The following is a 21,601-nucleotide window of genomic DNA, read 5'->3' as shown; positions in this document are numbered from 1 at the left end:
AATGCTCATGGTCTGAAGGCACGGCCCTTGATGGCAGGGAGGCTATGGAATTGAAGGCCACCCTTAGCTATGGCGGCAGGAGCTGCCTGTTCATATATCAGAGGTCAGGAAGTGGAGACGAGATAGGAAACTGGGCCAGTTACGCCCTCTAAGATCCAGTCTCCAGTGACTGACTGTCCTCCACAACTTCCCAAAGGTTTCACAAGCCCTCAAAACCGCGAGCTAGAGATAAAGTGTTGTGACACACGAGGACATCTTACATTCAAATATGACACAATAAAGCGTGAGACATAAGAAGCAAACTCACTTGAAATCCTTTGGCTATGTCTAATTGCCTTTTCCTCGTCCCTTGAGACAGGGGTCTCATTGCTACTGATCTCAGCTGATATTAGGGTTCGGTGGGTACCACATCGTCTTGGAGCGAAGAAAAGCTCAGAGACAGAAGTCACAGCATAGTCAGGGACAGTTCATCAGGACAGCAGCTACTTCTACGGGAGGAAGCGGGCTCCAGCAAAGCGTGTAGAGCTTAGTGGCCATGGCTGTGCATTAAACTGGAATGTTTATGCCATGGAGTGTTAAGCTTTTTGGTTCATTTCAGTGGCATGAGCATTCTCGTGTTTGTGCTCTGTCTGTTACATGTTGTTGTACATAGAACTTCACACATTGCATATCCAAATAGCATCTTAGCTCTCTACCCAAGGGTATGTGTCTAATACTAAAATGAAACACAGATTGCCTGACACTTGAGTATCCTCCTGCCACCGCAGGGTGTCATGGACTTTAGCAAGGGGTCAGGATTTCCCAATGTCCCTCTCTACCACTTTTCTTTTTCTCTGATAAATTGAGGCCACGACACAAGGCTCTTCAGGCCTGAATCTGCCCTATGCCCCTGCCTTGTTGCTTTTCCAGGCTTGCGGTGCCAGTGTCTGGTGGTGACTACCGAGTATCTGGGGTCACAGCTACATGCCTGTCACCATGCCTGTGCAGATCTGGACTTGGAACAGGTGCACATGTGGGGTGCGAGGGGGTTTTGTAATCTGGGACACAGTGCAAGTTCATGCTCACCCTCCTATGGGTGTGTTTCAGGACCATGATAGAAGATGGGAGGGGCTGCCAGGCATGGGAGGCTACATTTGATTAGCATATGGGCGGGCATACGGGGAGAGAGGTTTCATCGTGTAATTACAGCTGTGTGCTGAAGGCTTGATGGAAGAGTCCCATGTTCTCAAGAGAAACGCTCACAGCCTGCCTTCAGCTCCCATACTACCAACCCGTTCCCTCGGGTGATTCGTGTCCCTAGGGGACTGCAGGAGGACACCTGGGTCTGACTCCAAAGAAAAGGCTGCAAAAGCCTCCCTATTGACTTGTCAAAGGAATGGACCCAGGGACAAAGAATACTACCAGACCCAGGGTGGGCGGCCATCTTACAGCCCCAAATATAATCTCTGAAAATTTATTAATTTATTTATGTATTTATTTATAGATTTGTTTGTTTGTTTTTCGAGACAGGGTTTCTCTGTGTAACAGCTATGGCTGTTCTGTAATTCTCTTGTAGACCGGGCTGGCCTCTAACTCACAGAGATCCACCTGCATCTGCCTCCTGAATGCTGGGATGAAAGGTGTGTACAGTTAAGACTTATTGTCTGTTGTTAAAAACAACAGCGCTCTGGATGTGATATAACTGCTTCAGTAGATCAAACAAAGCTTCACAAGAGAACAGAAAACAAATATTTTTGCAAATTGCTCTAAGTAATCAGAGACCAAAGCCGAAAGTACAAATACATGGCATTGAAATGGAGGGATTGTTGTAGGCACAGGTGTAGCAATAATTTCAGGCACTAGGTATGAGAGCAGATAAATGCTCAACATATTGAAAAACCAACCAGTCCTTGGAATACTCCTATATTTGTCATTAAAAATAAATCTGGAAAATGGAGAATGGTAACAGATCTGAGGGCTATATACAAGGTGATTCAGCCAATGGGCTCTTTACAGCATGGATTTCCCTTGCCTTCTTTACTGTCTAATGAATGGTCTATTATAGTGATTGATTTAAAAGATTGATTTTTTACTATACCTTCACAAGAACAGGATAAAGAAAAATTTGCCTCCACAGCGCCAATCTATAATTTTTCTCAACCTATTAAAACTTATCAGTGGAGAATTCTTCCACAAGGAATGCTACACAGCCCTACTTTGTGTCAATTTTGGGGCAATAGCTGTTAGAAGTAATTCATTAACAGTTTTATCATTCTCTAATTTACCATTATATGGATGGTATCTTACTGGCTGATACAGAGGAAGACACTTCATAAAAATGTTTGATGGAGTAAAGAGAATTTTGCTTTGTAAGGGGTTAAAAATTGCTTCTGAAAAAAATACAGAAAATACAAATAAGGACAGATAAATTACAAACTCTTAATGATTTTCAAATTTTTCTGGGATGTATTAACTGGCTACAGCCCACAATTGGATTACTACTCAAATGTTAAGCAACTTATTTCAAACCTTAGCAAATGATTCAGACAAATAGTCCAAGAAGATTATCGGCTGAGGCTGAGAGAGAGTTGGCTTTGTCTGGTAGAAAAGCAAATACAGGATGCACATGTGGATTGTTTGGATCCAGAGCTTGATTCTATTCTGGTCATTTTAAGCTCTACTCATTCTCTCACGAGAATTCTTATGCAGAGAGAAGATAATGTCTTAGAATGGATATTCTTAGTACACAAACAGAGTAAAGAACTAATACCTATGTAGAAAAGTTTTCTGAAATCAGTATGGAGATTCCTCAGGAAAATGGGAATCAGTCTACTACCATACCCAGCATTTCCACTCTTAGGCATATATCCAAAAGATGCCCATTCATACAACAAGGATGTCTGTTCCACTATGTTCATAGCAGCATTATTTGAAATAGCCAGAACCTGGAAGCAACCTAGATGCCCCTCAGCTGAAATGTGGTAGACAAAATGTGGTCCATTTACACAATGGAGTACTACTCAGTGGAAAAAACAATGGAATCTTGAAATTCACAGGCAAATGGATGGAACTAGAAGAAACCATCCTGAGTAAGGTAACCCAGTCACAAAAAGACAAAAATGGTATGTATTCAGTCATATATAGATTTTACACATCGATCAGGGGAGTGCCAGCCTACAATCCCACCACCAGAGAGTCTGGGAAACAGGGAGGACCCTAAGAGAGATATGCATGGTACTCCAGAGAAGAGGAATGGAACAGGATCTCCTGAGCAGGTTGGGAGCATGGGGGGGAGGAGAGAGGGAGCTGGGAAAAAGAGAGGTGGGGGGAAGAGGAGGAGAAAAGAAGACATGGGGGAACAGGAAGTTTGAGTCAGGGGAAGAACAGAGGAGAACAGGATGAGAGATACCATAGAGGAGTCATTATAGGTTTGAGGACGGATCTGGCACTAGTGTGATTTCCAGATATCTACAAGGATGACACCAACTGGCAAACTAAGTAATAGTGGAAAGGCTACCTTAAAAGCCCTTCCCCAATAACGAGATTGATGACTACCTCATATGCCATCCTAGAGCCTTCATCCAGTGGCTGATGGAAGCAGAAGCAGACACCCACAGCTAAACACTCAACTGAACTCCTGGAACCCAGTTGCAGAGAGGGAGGAGTGATGAGCAAAGGGGTCAAGACCGGGTTGGTGAAACCCACAGAAACAGATGACCTGAACAAGAGGGAGGTCATGGATGGACCCCAGACTGATGACTGAGAGGCCAGCATGGAACATATCCAGACCTCCTAAATTTTAGTGTCAGTGAGGAGGCCTTGGAAATCTATGGGACCTTGGGTAGTAGATCATTGTTTATCCCTGGCGTATGATACTCTCTCATCCTGAACACATGGGGGGAGGGCCTAGGCCCTGCCCCGGATGAAATGACAGACTCTGGAGATCCCCCATGGAGGGCCTCACCCTCCCTGGGGAGCAAAGTGGGGATTGGGTGGGGGGCTTGGGTGGTTGGAGGGGGTGGAGGAGGAGAGGAGGAATAGGGAGCTGGGATTGACATGTGAACCAAGCTTGTTTCTAATTTAAATTTTAAAAATCTAAAAAGAAAAGTTTTCTGAATTGGCTCTGGAAGGAAAAATGAGATTTCATCAATTAACAAGAATTGAGCCAGCAGAAATTGTGGTTCCTTTTACTAACGTTGATAGCCTCATTATGGGCAGGAAATGAACACTGGCAAAGGGCTTACAGAAACTTTTTGGGAGAGGCTGGCAACAAATATCCCCAAAGCAAGAGACTTCAGTTTATAAAAAGAACTAATTGGACTCTCCTTCGTGCAGTGAAATGAGCGCCGATTTTTGGAGCCCTACATTCTATACTGATGCAAACAAACCAGGGAAGGCAGGGTATAAGTCAGGAAACGTAAGTAAAGTGGCTCAAAGCCCTCATGATTCAGTTAAAAATCAGAATTATGGGCTATTCTCATGGCATTATTAGATTTTCCAGAACCTCTTGGAGTAGTTACTGACTCTCAATATGCAGAGTCATTTTATACATAGAAACCATTGAATTTATTCCAGAAGATTCAGAGTCAACTTTTTTATTTATTCAATTACAACAAGTAATCAGAAGTAGAAACCATTCATTGTATACAACACATATCAGATCTCACATAGGCCTACCAGGTTCTCTACCACAGGTAATGATGAAATTGATCAGATATTGGTAGGAAATGTGCTAAAAGCCTCAGAGTTTCATAAGAAATGCCATGTTAATAGCAAAGATTTGAAGAAAGATTTGAAGAAAGATTTTTCTAGCACTTGGCAACAAGCCAAGGCAATTATAAGGGCACGCACACACACACACACACACACACACACACACACACACACACACACATATATATATATATTCCAGTACCTGTAGAAAGTAACCCAAAAGCTACCTAAAGAAATGAAATTTGGCAAATGGATGTTTCATTTTGCAGAGTTTGGAAAATTAAAGTATGTGCACCATACAATAGATGCATTTTCAGGATTTCAATGGGCAACTGCTTTAAGTTCTGAAAAAGCTGATTTTGTAATTGCACATTTATTAGAAGTTATGGCCATTATGGGGATACCTGTGCAATTTAAGACCAACAATGCTCCAACATATGTCTCTAGTAAAATGAAGCAGGTTTTTTTTGGCACATTACAACATAAAGCATATTACAGGTATACTCACAATCCTATAGGACAAGCAGTTATAGAAAGATCTAAAGGCACTTTAAAGTATATGTTTAACAAACAGAAAGGGTAACAAAGATCCCCTAGAAATATATTACACAGTGCTTTATTAACCTAAAAAAATTAAAGCTAATGAAGAAAGAATAATGGCTGTGAAGAGACAGCGGATAGAAGAAAAAACTGCTGAGTTAAATCAGCCTGTGTATTTTAAAGATGTGTCGATCTCAGACTAGAAACTGGGGTATGTGTTACATTGGAGCAGAGGTTTTGCCTTTGTTTCATAGGAGAAGAAAAGGTATGTATACCATCAAGATGGATAAAGATTCGATTGGAACGGGAGAGACGTCCTGAGTAAGGAGAGAGAAGAGTTCATCAGACAGCTGGGTCATTCAGTTCAAACTAACTTATAAAGACTAACAAATGCCTTTTATTGGATCAGGCATGAAAAAATAAAAACAAAAACTAATAATATTTTGAATGATAATTTATCAAATGCATAATTGCCTTATTGATAAGAAAGGAAAGTGGTTTTTCTTAAACCATGGGTTTTCTTAAACCACGTGTTTTAATTTCATGTTAGAATGTTAGACTATAGATTGCTATGTGATCCACATCATTTTGGATATCAGCTTTTGAATTTTATTTTTAAATAAAAAGGATATTTTTTGTTGTTTGCTATTAAAAACCCAGTTAAGAGATTTAAAGTAAATTCAAAGGGTTACTGCAGTTCAAGCTTGTTTTCTAAATGTCTAAGAGTTGCAATGATTTGGAGCTGAGATAAAATGTTTGAGCAGGGCAGTGATGCCTTAGAGACAAATGGATTAAATAAGTTAGTTGTTTTCTAAATTCTACAGTAAACAAGGTGGTGGTTGTGCATGCCTTTAATTCTACCACCCAGAGATGAAATTCAGATACAGTGCTTAATTGATATGTTGCCATACTAGAAAAATCACATACCATGTTTACAGATTACTGTTTTTAAAAAAACCCTCTACAGGGTTACTAGAAAGATAGGCTAAAATTCAAAATGACTGTCCTTTGATCTAAAAATAAATACACTTTAACCTTGAATTTATATGTATAATGAGAAAGGAAAATTAGATATATTTATCCACACATACCAAGATATATTTAATTTCAAAATTTCAAGACAACTTTTTCAGTTAAAAGAAAATACTTTTTCTGTTGCCAACAAACACTTCGACTTAACAAAGCTATAACCTGCCAAAAAAGGAACTCCTCAAAGTTAGGGTTGGGGCAGGGTTTTGTTTTTGTCTTTCCCGGAAAATAAGAGCATCCAACTAAGGAATCCAGAGGCCATTGGACAAGTGAGGCAGCTGAAGAGCAAGGAGAGATCACCAAGAGAAAATGTCCCAAGAAAAAGAGTAAATTGGCCTAATGGTAAAGCCCACCTCCAACAGGGTAGGATTTCATAAATCTTCCCAAATGTTCATTTCCGCGGCTGCCTACAGACATGAAAGGCAAATGGTCTTTTTGTGGTCCCAATTCAATGAAAAATTAAAGCTGGCTCTCTTCTTCTCCAAACATGCTTATTAAAGGAAAACCCAAAATCTCTGTCTCATGTCAGAAGAGCCACCTGGTATAGGACAGAAGAAAATAAAAAATAAGTGACTATTCTACTGTGATCTGGCCTTGAGGGCGTGAGACTGGGAGAGCAGATTGCACCCCTCTCAACTGCCATGTGGTATCATGGGTGAGGGAGAGACGCTCTCCTCCTCTCTCCCCTCCACCCCTGCATCAGGTGGGGGTCCTTACCCAACCTCTCATCAGCCTGTACTCAGGAGACTGGGCCCTGGGCCCCACCTGAGCTGCACAGTAGAGTTGATCCTATAGACAGGGGCACAGACGGGCCGGCTCTGGAGGTGTGAGGGGGCATAGCTAGTACTACCTCCCTCATTTGCTGTGTGGTGGTGGGGATGAGGGAAAGATGCCTTCCCCTCTTGCTCCTGCTGCCTCCAGCTGAGCAGAGAACTAAACCCTTTGCCAGCTGAACACTTGGGAAAGAGGGCCCTGCACTCTATCTGGGCAGCACTGATGTGAGATAATGCTCTTGTTCACTGTAAATATTTGCCACTTACACTGCTTTAATAAAATGCTGATTAGCCAGTAGCCAGGAGGGAAGTACGGGTGAGGGCTAACAGACTAGGAGACTTCTGGGAAGAGGAAGGCAGAGACAGAGTTGCCAACCAGAAGCAGAGGAAGCAAGACGAGATGCCTTACTGAGAAAAGGTACCAAGCCACGTGGCTAAACATAGATAAGAATTATGGGTGAATTTAAGTTGTAAGAGTTTGTTAGTAATAAGCCTGAGCAATAGACCAAGCAGTTTATAATTAAGAGAAGCTTCTGTGTGTTTATTTGGTATTGAACAGCTGCAGGATGGGGCAGGACAGAAACTTCCGTCTACACAGCACAGTGGAGCTGACTCTGTCGACAAGGCCACAGGTGAGCCAACCCCAAGAATGTGAGTGCGGGGGACCTAGCTCCACCCATCTGCCAGACACTGGCATAAGCAGGGGTGGGGTGGAGGGAGATGCCATCCCCATAAGTACCCATAAGCATCTGAGGTCTTAATAGTCAACCAGACGCAACAGTCAGTAGAACAAGCCCTACTCCTTGCCTGGGCAGCACAGGAGCGTCAACCCTGTTGGCAGAGATGTGGGTGAGCCAGCAGCTCTAAGGATGTGAGCATAGGAGAGCTGTCCCCACTACTCATGTGTCATGGGCACTGTGGGTGGGGAACAGATGCACCCCCTTACTGCCTGCGACAGACTAGCAGGCTGACCGTCCCAGCTACCAGCTATGGCACTTGGGAAAGTGGGTGCCGCGCCTTGCCTGGGCAGCACAGTAGAACTGACCCTGTTGTTAGAGGTGCAGGAGATCTGACCCCGAGGACGTGAAAGCGGGAGAACTGGCCCCACCCTTTACTAATCAATGTAAGGGGTGGGTGAGCCAGAGCAATGCCGGAGAGCTCACCCTGGTGGTGAGGACAGGGGCCAGCTGGCAAGCTGACCAGTCCTGCACTACCCAGGCCCAGAACCAGGGTTATGTGCTGGCCCACCCCAGTATCCACCCCATCTGGGATCTGCTGAAGCATGGGGGTGGGGAGTTGGGGTGAGGCCGATCCTGTGGACCCAGGGTTACAGTACCTCCATAACAGGATGTCCAGGAAGAGTCCCAGTGAGGGCCCAGAGATGGTGGTGTAGCTGCGACCAGGGGCCTCGAACCAGAACCAATGATTTTTTGCAATGAATGTCTGCAAGTAAAGATGTATGGGTGAAGGGGTTCACTGTGTAACTCGCTGAGTCACACCGCAGCATCCATGAGTTTTTCCTTTCGCCCCTCGCTTCCTTTTCTCTTAAATTGTATTTCATTCTGTTCTGTTGGGGGGAGGCAGGTGGGTGGACCTGGCATGCATGATGTGAAAGACATGAAGGAAAAATAAAAAGTTAGAAAGGTAAGTTATTCCCCCATAGAGCAGCTATTGAAGCAGTAAACACAGGGAGGCACAGGTTAAAGGTCAAGAGGCTTTACAGCAGAGCCCTTGTCAACCCCGCTCATGAGAATAAGACCTCTACCACACAGATTGAGCCAGATTTGAAGCAAGGATTCCCGGAGAATGGGCCCGAATTACATTAGTCAGGGGTTTGTAAAGGCAAAACCCACAAGGCTACATACTTCCTGCCTTTATCCAATGGGCAAGCAGACATGCCGATGAACTTCCTGCCTGCATTCCTCCCACCTATGTGTAACCAACCTTGCTTACAGAAGTGAAAACATGTGCCTTGTTCTCTTGTGTGAACAACAGCCCCCAGCATTCCAGGAAGTTACCTGTCCTTAGGCAAGTGGGGCTTACAGTAATTAAACACAGTAATTTAAACTTAAAACATAACTTTAGTCCTTGAATCCTAAAGCAATAAATAAATAAATAAATACATGTATAGTTCTCAAGTCGGCAGAGGAGCTGTGTGGATCCCTAAAGAGAGCATTGCACAAAACGTGCTATTAGCATCACAGACACTGGAGAGTATGGCAGAATGAGGTCTGGAAGGATTTGCACCGAGCCCTACAAAACTACCATACTGAACAAACAAGTTGTCCCTGGCCAAAGCCCGCAGCCACAGAAGTACTCCACAGTGTTCTAGAGTGATCTGTGGACCACCCTAACACCCAAGTGCACACCCCAGCTGAAGATTTAGGATGCTGGCAAGGCATGTGATACTCGAAGTTGTGTGTGGAACCACATACAGCAGAGCATGCCCCAAAGAAGGGTGCTATGCAAATGAGCCCAGAGTTCGTGTAACACGGAAGTCCTGACTTTCTATACATCAGGGCCGTTGGGTATCTCCTCTCTCAGCAGAGCTTCAGCAAGGATCACAGACACCCACATGCCTGAAGGCAGGAGTAAAACGCTGATGAGGCCAAGAGAAAATGTGTGCCAAGACAGAAGGGACTCTCCCACGTGAGCAACTGCCACAAAGCCTACCTACAGTCCCTTTACAAGACCTGTGCTGGAGGCGTAGACAGACCGGCGGCAAGCAGAACGACCAGGGAGCTGAAGGACCAGAACAGTAAACTGCAGAAGCACGGAGCACCAGAAATCTGACTGGTCATTTTAATGATGGGCAAAGAAGATGTTAAGGAAAACGAGAAAACCAGAGATGCAGAGAGATAATGCACAATGCTAAAGAAACCAGGTTTAAAGGAGCATTACTTTGACAGTTCTAAATATCTGTGCCTGCTAGCAACACAGACATAAAACTTCACAAAATTGTAAGATGGAGATTTTAATAGTTTTCTTCCAGTCACATATAGGATAGGAAGTATAAAAGACCCGTGAGCATGGCAGATCTTTCCATCTTCTGACATCTTTTTCAATTTTTTTCTTCAAAGACTTGGGTTTTTGTTGTACAAGTCTTTCACTTGTTTAGTTAGAGTTACTCCAATATATATTATATTATTTGTGGCTATTGTGAAGGGAGTGGTTTCCCTGATTTCTTTCTCAGGCTGTTTATCACTTGTATATAGGGGTGCTACAGATTTTTCTTTGTTGTTGTTGTTATTCTTGAATGCAGCCACTTAACTGAAGGTGTTTATCAGCTGGTAGAGTTCCTTGGTAGAACTTTTGGGGTAACTTATTATTTGCAAGTAATGATACTTTGAGTTCTTCCTTTCCAATTTGTATCATGTGATCTCCTTAGATTGTCTTATTGCTCCGGCTATCCAGCTAGAACTTCAATTACTACATAGAATAGACATGAAGAGAGTAGATAGCCTTATCTTGTTCCTGATTTTAGTGGAATGGCTTTGAGTTTCCCTCTATTTAAGCTGATGCTGGCGATAGACTTGCTGTAAATTGTCTTTATTACGTTTAGGTATGTCCTTTGTATCTCTAATCTCTCCGAGACTTTTATCACGAAAGGGTGTTACCCTGGTGGCCTTCTCCGAGTTTATCTTCCCTGTCTAAAACCCACATGGGTCTTCTTTTGTGTCAGCCCAAGTAGTAACACAGGTAAACTAACTTTGGCTCAAGGTGGCATCCGTAAGTTGAGTCCTTACGCAGTTAACTGCCACCTGGTTTACTAGGTAACCAGAAAGAAGCCTTAGTTTATTTAATTATATTTTTACTTCAGTCAACCACAGCATCACCCCAATGCTGATCTGTGACCAAGATACTAGCTGTGAATCACCTGCTTGCTCATGCTGCCTGGATTCTCTGAGTCTTTCCACGCCATGACTTTGCACAAGGGTTTTGTTAAATGTATTTAAAGCACTGCTCTGAAAAATGGAAATCCAAATTCTATTTTTTCAACCTGCTTGATTCTAAAGTTTTTCTGTGTATTATACACGCTAGCGACCCTCTTTATGTTTCATGTATTTCTTCAGTATCTCAGCATAGAATACTTTTTAAGTTCTTCATCTGCTGTAATGACTCTTATCTTTTCCTTTGTAAAGAGCAACTACAGCAACCTCTCTAAATACAGTAAAAAAATGTCCTCTCTGGCAGATGGGGTGCTTTCTCTTTCTCTGACTAAATGGAAGAGATTCCTGTAGTTTCTTTCTGCGCAGAGTAACAGTCAATGCCTTAAGAATAAAGTTACTGGACTAACTAACAATCACCATACTTGATAAAAACCTAATTTCGGATAAATAATACAGACAGTCACAGACCTGTGATGGTTCACCTTCAGGTGGTGCCCAAGTGACACGCCTTTACTAGGAACTGGATTCCAGTATGAGGTAGACTGGAATATTAACTACATGTTAGTTATTTTTCAATTAATGTTGAGTTTATGGGATACAGTTCTACCCCAAGTCAAGAGCATCTGCATTTATTTTAGACTACTGATGTACAGTAAAGAATCCACAACTAACCAATGGGCCAAGCTCCTGGAGTACAATCAAAGTGAGGGAGGAGCGAACATAAGAATAAAGGAGTCAGGACCATGATGGGGAAACCCACAGAATCAGCTGACCCCAGCTAGTGAGAGATCATTGACTCAGGTCTGACAAATGGGGAACCTGCATAAGACTGAACTAGACTCTCTTAATATAGGTGATAATGGTGTGACTGGGACAATATATGAGGCCACTGGCAGTGGGTCCAAGATCTAACACTAATGCACAGACTGACTTAGTGGAGCCCATTCTATATGGAGAGATACCTTGCTCAGCTTAGACACAGGGGTGAGGGGGTGGAGAGGTGCCTTGGTCCTGCCTCAACCAGATGACAGGACAGAAGACTTCCTAGGGGGAGGCCTTACCCTCTCTGAGGAGCAGATGGGAGGTGGGGCGGGGGAGTGGGGGGAGCGGGAGGAGACGAGGGAGGGGGAACTGGGATTGGAATGTAAAAAATAAATTAATAATTAAAAAAAGAGTATTCAGTTTTGACCTGAAATTTCATCTTAACTACCCTTCCTTGGAAGATTAACCATGCTCTTCAAAGGGGCTGGTCGGGCCAGCAAAGCAGATGATATTAAATAAGGAAGCCCAGGAAGCATCTTCCAAGGCAACTCTCTTCCCCACGCAGCAGCATCCTTTGAAAAAGACAACAGATCAGTAGGGAGACAGGCCACTGTGAAGGAAGGCAGTCTTTTTATTGAAACATCTTACATGAACACACACACAAATACAGTCCTGCCAAGGAACAAATACAAAAACTGACACAAACCACCCTTCTAGGAACGAGGAAGACCATACATGTGACCATGCCCTGTGCCAGCGGGAAGCAGGGCCCCAAACCTAGCCACAGGTAAGTTCCAGACCGAGCTTTGTTATTTGAGCACATGGGCCATATTTGGAGCTCCGCACAGTAGTGTGGTTCCTGCTGCACACCTCGTGAAATAGTTTCAACGTAATCAAAACCAAACATTCCCCATCAAGCTCGCTCTGCAGAAAGTAAACAATTCTAGACTGTAGAAATAAGTTGGCCTCCACCCCACACAGCAGATCATGTGTAAAAATACTTCGCGCATCAGTGAGGTCCATGGTATAAATGTTTTTACAATGCGATGTGTGTAAACATCATTTTAAAATGTCTACAAAGTATAAGTGTAGAATTTCCATTTTCTTAGCAAAGTATCTAGAAATTTAATTGTTTTCAACAGTTTTTTTGTGGGAAGCATGCATATATATTGTTACTGATATACACATAGGCTTTGAAACATTATTGTTTTATTTTTTGCTTTGAAACATTGTTTTTAGAAACTATTCTTATTTGTGTAATACTTCCCACTGACGAGCTGCACAATCCAAACAACTTCCTTAAAGAAACAAGGCAAGGAAGCTGAACAAAACTGATTCAGTTATTCATGGTTTTATGGCAAAATATCTACCTCACGTACATCGGTCAATTACTTTTAGACATTAAGAGTGGTAAACATCCCAATTCAGAATTATGAAAACACAGAGTCTTTTTGATATTTAAATGATTGTAGTAAAGGGCTGGTTTGTGGAACTCAGCTTGACCCACACACACTGGCTGGGCTCCTATGTGAGGCATTGAGGATGAATGGCAAGTGGGAACTGTGGCTGGTCACTTAACGTCACCGAATTGTAAGTGCAGTGCCTCCGGAGTCCACTAGAGGGCATCAGACCCCCTGAGTTGGAATTAGAGGTGGCTGTGAACCAGAAACTAAATTATAGTTCTCTGCAACAGCAGTAACGTGCTCTTTACCACTGAGCCTTCTGTCCAGCCCCTAAGTGCACTAAGTTGTAGCCAAGAAACAAACATATGCTTTTTTTTTTATTATCACATTACAGAAAAACTAAGTATGAATTTTATCCTGGGTTATTATTATTGCTATTTTGAGACGGGGTCTCTTTATGTAGCTCTGGCTGTCCTGGGACTCTTTATATAGAACAGTCTGGCCTCAGACTCACAGAGATCTCCTGCCTCGTAAGTGCTGGTACTAAAGCCGCGTGCCACCACACTTGGCTATCCTGGATTACTTTAACTGAATTTCATGACCGCTGAGAAAGAGGAGAACCATAGAGTCATTTTTAAGCTCACAGGACATGTACGGACACATGGCTTGTGCAGAGAAATGCACGGTATGTATTCTTACCAGGTCAGTGTTAAACTTTCAACAATTTGCACAACTAAAAGGGTACAAGGTGTTTTCATTTCCTTCCTTCTGGACTCAGAAGTGGAGGTCCAGAGTGGAGATGTTCCTCTGGGCAGATGAGCTATTTGGTACCTATAACCTGCAAGGTTCTGTAATGGATGGGATGGAACTGTCCCTGCTGGGTGTCAACTGTGCAGAATCCCATCCTCTGGACCGGAACGAGAAACCAGGCTTTGACTTGGTAAGTTCCTGAAAGCCAATTTATCCTGTCTAGTCTGTGAGTATTGCTTGCACAGTGTGCTAAAAGGCATTTAGGAAACAGCATCTTCATCCCGTCCCACCGAATATCAGAGCATTCCCGAAACCCAGCCCTGCCAGAGGCACTGTGGCCCTCGGGGCATCAGTGACCTCCGTGTGTAAGTCTTTGTATGGCTCACATAAGGTTAGGGGCGTGGAAACACACATCCAGCGAAGCCAGTTAAGCTCTGGGCCAGACTGCAGCCAGCTTCCATTTAGGAGTAAGAATGTTGCACAGTGCTATGCTTAGTGACCCTGGTGGAAGATGTGGTTACAGTAGAACTGGGATGACCAGATTCCTCTAACTCTAAATTGGGCAGAGGGCCCAGACCTCCTACACTAGAAACCGTAGTCTTCCTAGCCTTCATAGAGGTCTCACTGGGGGGGTGGTGACCGGACGGCAGAGAGGAAGCAGGGGCCAGTACCCTTTCGGTCACCGTGACACTCTGTCCCGCTGCCACACTGGGCATTACCAGGGTGGGCTGTGCACCTGAGCTGGGAGCAAGGATGCTCTCTCTCTCCCTCACCATAACATACTGCGAATCTTTCAGATGCTGGCTGACCTCGAGTGGCTTAGGGATACCCCCGTTAGGCTGGACCACTCGTTCAGTGACAATGACATTTTCTTCATTGCCATAGTGCTGATCCACCAAGGTGGATGCTGGCGCGTACACCCTCTCTGTCACAATAAGGCTCTGCGGCTGTCTAGGACCCAGGGTCACAGTGCTGGGTGGTACAGCGGAGCCTGCGGAATAGGAAGTTTCTGTCACTATAATATTACCAGAAGCCACGGGAGCAGGGTGTGGCGGTACTACCTTTTGACTCTGTCTGGAGGACACAGAGCTTTCAGTGACGATTTCCTGTGTGACTTTCTCCGAGTGTGCTTTTGGGAGTTGGAAGCCACTGTCAGAGGCGTATGTGCTCTCTGAGTTGACCATTGTTTGCCCATAATGTGAGCCCGAAGCTAGGTTCACACTGGCTTCTCGGACAGGCTTCTGCTTCTGCTCAACGTCCACATCCAAACTGATCTTTCGACCGAGGCAAACTTCGGCTAGGGTCTTGAATTTAAGGCCCAGGTCATCTAAGAACAGATCATCAAGTTCTCCCTCGATAAAGCTGCAGCAGCCAATGGAGCCTCGGAGAGAGTCTGTGTCTTCCTGGGAGTAGACGAGAAGGCAGTCTTTGGCCGTGTGAATGTCGTCTTCCTCAGCATAGGAGGCCGCTTTCTAACATGGAAATAACAAAGGAGCGGGCTCATTAGTGACACAAATGCATTTAGAAGCAAGGCTTGGCATTTCTGTTTATGATGCAAACACCTGGGAAAAGTTGAGTCTTGTCACAAGACAGCATAAGAGAAACACAATGAGACACCCTACATCAAAGCTGGCCTGTCTTCTCACAAGACATGAATATCAGGAAAGATGAAAAAACGGCGGGGAGCACAATGTCAAAGTGAACAGCGTCGCGGTAACTAAGTTAGACGCCACATAGAGAAGTTAGTTGCTTTGGAAGACAATCGTCATTATCGTGGAATTTATCAGTGAGCAAACTGAAATGTAAACTGTATCCATTTTAAGTGTCCTAGTTCCCTAGCTGTACTGTGGGGACAGAGAGAAGCGCATGCGTTTGTAGGTGTGCACCGGTGTTTATGTGAGTGTGAGACAGACTGGAAAAATGGAAACTAATGGCAAATGTACCTGGCTAAGATCCACGTACACAATGGATAGGCTTGAAAATGTCTACTCTCTTTGAGACGGGGTTTTATGATCCCAGGCTGGCCTCAAACTCAATGTGCAGCTCGGGATAACCTTGAACTCTGGGGTTCTCCCGCCTCTCGTTCTATCTGCTACGGTCAGAGATGTGTGTCTCCACATCCAGTCGTGGACTCTTCTGACAATAAATTCTAGTTCCCTTTCTTCTTTTGGGGGAAGTCTGGAGTTTGAAGCCAGAGCTTTAAGCTCTTCCATTGAGTGAAATTCCTAACCCCTAAATGCCACCAGACCTATTTAAACTTTTGTGACACCCAGAATTCCACGGTGCCAGTTAGATCGAGTCACCTGACAATGCTGCTGGTGTTTCTTGTATCCTTGCCAATTTTCTCCCTGCTCTGATAGAACAGGCTGCACACCCCCAACTGTAATTGTGAGTTTGTCTATTTCTCCAGCAGTTTGGGCTTCAAGACTTTAGATTCCTGTTGTAAGGTAGTGACATACTTAGGAGCATCAGGCTTCTACATGAATTGACTAGTTTCCATCTTGAAATAAGTAGTTTTGGTTCTAGTAATGAATTGTATTCTGGGATGAATTTTGTCTAGGTGGAGCATTTATTTCCAGTCCTGTTTTGGTTGTTAATGCCTGGCCATGAAAACTGACCATCTTTTGTGTAATCGCTTTCATTGTTTCTTCGTGAATTCCCTGCAGAATGACAAGTTTTATCATACAAATAGCAAAACTGTGGAGCTAATGACACGGCTCAGGGCTTGAGAGCACTTGCTGCTCTTCCAGAGGACCCAGGTTTGATTCCCACCACCCACAAGACAGCTCACAACCATATTGTCCTCCAGTCCCAGGAATCTGACACCCTTTTCTGGCCTCAGTCAGACACTGCCCTCGTGTGGTGCATAGACGGATATGCAGGCAAAACATTCACATACATAAAATCAAGAAATAAAGTTAAAACAAACAAAAACCAGCCAACCAAACAAGAATGTCAGTGATTCTAATGCCTGAGTGTTTTAGGCTGTGTTCTCTGTCTTCCTTCCTGTGTCATCCCTCCCCCCATGCCTGCTTCTGTAAAGGGACTGTATTTTCTGACCCAGGGTCACTTTACACTTGCTTTGATGAAAGAAATGTAAGTGTGAAAAGGGAGAGAGTCTGAAAGAGCCCATGCTGATCCATCTTCACTATGGACTGGACCTAGAATCACCTCCAGGTGACTGACAGCCCACCTCTAGGTGTGTCTGCGGGGCAGTTTTCCAAGAGGTTTGAATGAGGACGGAAGACTCACCCACCCTAAATGTGGGTGGTGCCATCCATGGGCTGCATCCCAAACCAAATAAAGAGGAAAAAAGAAAAAAGCGAGCTGAGTACCAGCGTGCTTCTCTCTGCTTCCTGACTGCGGACATAATTTGACTAGTTATCTCGTGAGTCCATTGCTATGCCTCCCCCATGATGGTCTGTAACTAACTTCTCAAACCACGAATTCAGCTAAACTCGCTGCCCTCAGGCTTTGTTTATCAGCTGTGGTGTCTCAGTGATGAGATAAGTAGCTACCGGAGCCAATGTCTGCTTCCACAGCCAAAGTCTGCTTCCACCACTGGGGTTTCCCTGCTCCACAGGAGGGCAGCTTCCCTGGCTCAATCTGTTCTCTTGGTGTGCGTCTTAGAATGAGGGTGACACATTCTAAGCACAGCAGAACAGGAACAAGCTGACAGGCAAAGCCACGAAGAAGAAGGTCGTGGCAAGAACTAGGCAGATTGTGGGGCTACTTGTTACCACTCCGTACCGTGGCTAACACTGTTTCAGTATGTCCCATCTCTCTTTCCCGTTGCCTATAAAAAAAACCCATAAAGCTTCCCCACCAATTATATCTCTCAGAGAAGTCCACTTAGCAATGTAGAACGTCACATTTTGATGTAAACAGTTCCCTCTCCATCCATAAACACCAGTGCTTACCTCCATGAAGTAACTTCTTAAGAATTCCTCATTCATTGCAACAGCAGCTCCTCGAGCCCCACCCGCGTCTCTGGAAGCCCCCGTGGCTCTTGCTCTCCTTAGTGTTTCATTGGCTGCGATGGCTCCTGCTGTCCCTACGAGGTGCGTGGTCTCGGTAGTAAGGAGGCTTCTGTGCTCTTCCCATCTCCCGTCGACGTCGGACAGCTCGTGCTGTCCTTTGGTAAAGGAAGCCGAGCTGCTGCCTTTCGCCATGCTTTCCTTGAGCACAGCACCTCCTACCCCGTTTCTCGCTGCCGAATTTCCGGCATGATCCGTCACCAGGAGCGATGGCACCACCTACGGATAAACACAGCTCAGAGATGAATCCGAAGGACAGAGGTGTAGGGAGAGATCTTAGGTACCTGTGCCGATGACCATGCCCGCTTTGGGCGTGGCTACAGGTGCATAGGGACGGACTTGGGGAATAAAGGGCTGTGCAGCGGAGACGCTCGCTCTCTTTTCCGGGTTCAGGTCGGCTCTCGGGAGCTGCCGAGACCAACCTGGATTCTCCGGTTTCTCTGGTAAGTACCTTCCCACAATAAATAGTCACCCGTACCCTCCATCAAGTGTGCGATTTATATTTCAGTGACACAAAGGGTTGTCAGTGTACTTGGCAGAAAGACATGAGCTGAGTGGACATAAGGAGGGATAGGCATATTAGAAAACACTTAGGGAGGGACACATCCTCTGGAGTCTTGTGAAGGGTTTCTTTTTCCTGCTTCAGAGCTGACTACAACCCATGGGGGACACAAAGCCCAGATTGCCTTATGTGGTCTTGGTTCACTCTCTTTACCAGAACCAACAACATCCACTTCCCCTTTGGGGTCTTCTGTGACAGCTACAAAACTCTGAAATTTCAGCTGGACACATGGCCATTCAAAATAAAGACTCTGTTTCCAGCCTTGCGTTGCTGTCAGGTAAGAGTCTCTTGCCTTCTGATTAAAGAGAACCAGGAGGGCATGGTACATGCAACTGATAAAAAAGTGCCTACAGACCACTCTTTGTGATGTCTCAGCGGCTTGCTCCAGAGTGAGGACAGGAGCTAGTGTCTGCAATGGAACCCATCTGGGGAGCACCAGGAAGGGGTGCTGGGCGGGGGTATGTGTTGAAGGATCTCCGTGTTGACTGATCCAGGACTGTTACATTTCCTCACTTATTTTTCTTTGTTTAGGCAAAAATCTCACTGTGTAGTCTAGACTGGTCTTGAACTTGTGACCACTTCCATTACTCTCCCAAGTACTGGGATTATAGGGCTGTGTTGCAAACTTGAATACGAAATGTGTTTGATCACTTGGTCCTCAGCTGGTGGGATGCTTTGGAACACTGTGGAACCATTAGGAGGTGAAGCTTCACTAAAGGGAGTGGGTCACCGGGCGTGGAGCACTTCCTGTCTGCTCTCTGCTTCCTGACCACAGATGCAGTGTGACCAGCCTCTTCACACTTCCGCTACCAAGCCTTCCTTGCCATGCTGGACTCTGTCTCTCAAACTGTAAGCCAAGTAAGCCTTTTACTTCCTTAATTCGCTTTGTCAGATATTGTTGCTGCCATAACAAGGAAAGTAATTGTGGTGGTTTGAAAGGGAGGTATAGCTTTGTTGGAGTGGGCAAGGCCTTACTGGAGAAAGTGTATCACTGTGGAGGTGGACTCTGAGGTCTTATATACGCTCAAGCCACACCCAGTGTCTCAGACTACTTCCGTTGCCTACGGGTTGAGATGTAGGACTCTCAGCTCCTTCTCCAGCACCACGTCTGCCTGCATGCTGCTGCGTCCCACTAAGACGATAATGGGCTAAACCTCTGAGCTGTAAGTCCATCCACTAAATGCTTTCCTTCACAACAGTTGCCGTGGTCATGGTGTCTCTTCACGGCAATAGAAACCCTAACTAAGAAGGAACCAACTCGGAGATTCACCAGGCTCTTCTTTGCTGATATTCAGTTTCCTGACCCTTGCTGTCGAAACACACGTCCTACAGGCATGGTACTTGTGGCAGATGAAGAGGAGAGAGCCAGGGTGAAGACACAAGGGAAGGCCAGGGGAGCTGACTATTAAATGACTGAAAGGGGATTTGGGCACATGTGGTAAGCATCTTGGGGGCTGGGAGTTTACCTCTGTCAGCTGACTATGCCGAGAACGGAGGCGGTTCAGATCTGGGTGTGAAAGGGCCATTTAGTAGCAGGGCAGAAGTTCCTAGTCTAAATCCCCACTTGCTCTTGCTCTCCCTGTCTCTCGTTCTACACTGTTTGGATCGCCTGCTGGCTCCGGGTCTGCGTTCTTGTTAGCACAGGATGTACCACGGTACAGTCAGAGCCTCTCAAGTCTGCGCTGGCAAACAAGAGAGAACACGCTGCCACTTGAAGCTGCTGTTTAACAAAGGCATGTGCGTGAGGTCTCATGACTGCTGCTGGATAAACACGTGCAGGGGGTGTAATGACTATGGCTCGGTCTTCACCGGCACACTACAACACCGACTCAGGCTCCCGTGACCTTGAAAGATACAGGGCTTTTCCTCACCAGCAAGCAGGCAGTCAGTTTTGCAGTGGACATCAGCTGGGTCCCTCTCTTCAATCAATGCCACCGGGACACTGTCAGATCCCACAGGTGGAGGGCTCAGTCTTCCAGACACCGTTACTTCCTGGATGCCAAGGACTTTAGGGGCCGAACGCTAGCTCTTAGTGCACATGTCTCACAATTCAGTAGCTGTGTCAGTGTCTCATGGCCAAAAAATATTGCAAACACCCTCTAAGTAAGACACCTTAAGATCAGAAAATAAAGCTGGGCACGGTGATTCACAGCCGTAATCCAAGACAGGAGGATTGCTTTGAGTTCAAGGCTAGTCTGGGCTACAGAGTGACACTGTTCAAACTCCCCACATCCCCCAATCAAATCAGAGCAGAAGGCAGATTACATCGCTGTCTGATGAACTGACCTTGTCCTCAGGAGGCGCCCCTTCATTATTCCAAGGGTGCAGCATCTCTATGGTCCCGGGAATGGGGGTGAAGCCTTTGGCGCCCTCTCCACAGTGGCAGATCAGCAGCAGCAGCGGCACAACTGTACAAAACAAAACAGAGCCCAGAGTCTGGTTTCCAACCCACAGCACGTCACTCAGGACTCTCGCTGCACCTCTTGGAGCCCAGGCTTCACTTACTTGAAGCTTCGACCTGTCCAGCCTTGCTTTGGTTGAATTACAGCACAGCTGAAGGCAGACAGAGCGAGCCCTCTGACTCAAACGGCTTACTCACCACAGACAGCCTGTCTCCGGCTAGCGAGTCAGATATTGGGATTGAATGAGATCATATGGAAATCAGAAAAACCAAGGTAAAGGTGGAATGTTTTTAAACTCCTGTCCAAAATTTTTTTTGTAAGTGTACGATCTAAGAGATACGTATCAGAGTGATCAAAAGCAGCCAAGATGGCGGCACATGCCTGTGAGCCCCCAGCACTTAGATGCTGGGGCGGCTGAAGCAGGATTGCTGGGAAACTGAGACCAGTCTGGGCTACAGAATGAAACCTTGTCTCTAAAGTCCCATCCAAAACAAACACATACAACACAAACCCTGTGTGTGTGTGTGGGGCGGGTAGACAGACATAGAACATGATCTGGAACACCAAAGCTGTTGTACTTTACCTCAGAGGGGGACTTTGCACAAGACCAGACTCTTGTATGCTCCAGCTCACCTTTCAATCACCTAAGTTCCTTTTTCTTTTCCTTGGCTTTTACTTTATTTTTTTTTTTCAGGCAGGGTATTATATAGCCCAGGCTGGCCTCAAACTCAATATGTAACTGAGAAGGATCCTGAAGTCCT

The 21,601-nt window shown here is 45.2% G+C and overlaps 1 protein-coding gene across 1 annotated transcript in view; it reads right to left on the bottom strand.

The window, feature by feature from the left end:
* Window positions 1-12,294: 12,294 nt before the first annotated feature.
* The window catches only part of Dsg2 (desmoglein 2), a 35,757-nt gene continuing 26,450 nt past the window's right edge, over window positions 12,295-21,601 (bottom strand). Inside the window, exons 13-15 of the mRNA XM_013124763.3 lie at window positions 20,725-20,846; window positions 17,760-18,095; window positions 12,295-15,311 (exon numbers count right to left, since the gene is read on the bottom strand). Of these exons, the coding sequence (XP_012980217.1) occupies window positions 14,301-15,311; window positions 17,760-18,095; window positions 20,725-20,846 (1,469 nt within the window). The 3' untranslated portion in view covers window positions 12,295-14,300. The remainder of the gene's footprint in view (window positions 15,312-17,759; window positions 18,096-20,724; window positions 20,847-21,601) is intronic.

The sequence above is a fragment of the Mesocricetus auratus genome, unplaced genomic scaffold (genome assembly GCF_017639785.1).
Source record: "Mesocricetus auratus isolate SY011 unplaced genomic scaffold, BCM_Maur_2.0 Super-Scaffold_100015, whole genome shotgun sequence".
In the NCBI taxonomy this organism is placed as follows: domain Eukaryota; kingdom Metazoa; phylum Chordata; class Mammalia; order Rodentia; family Cricetidae; genus Mesocricetus; species Mesocricetus auratus.
Note: the sequence above shows the minus strand (reverse complement) of the source record. Positions and strands in the feature narration are given on the sequence as shown.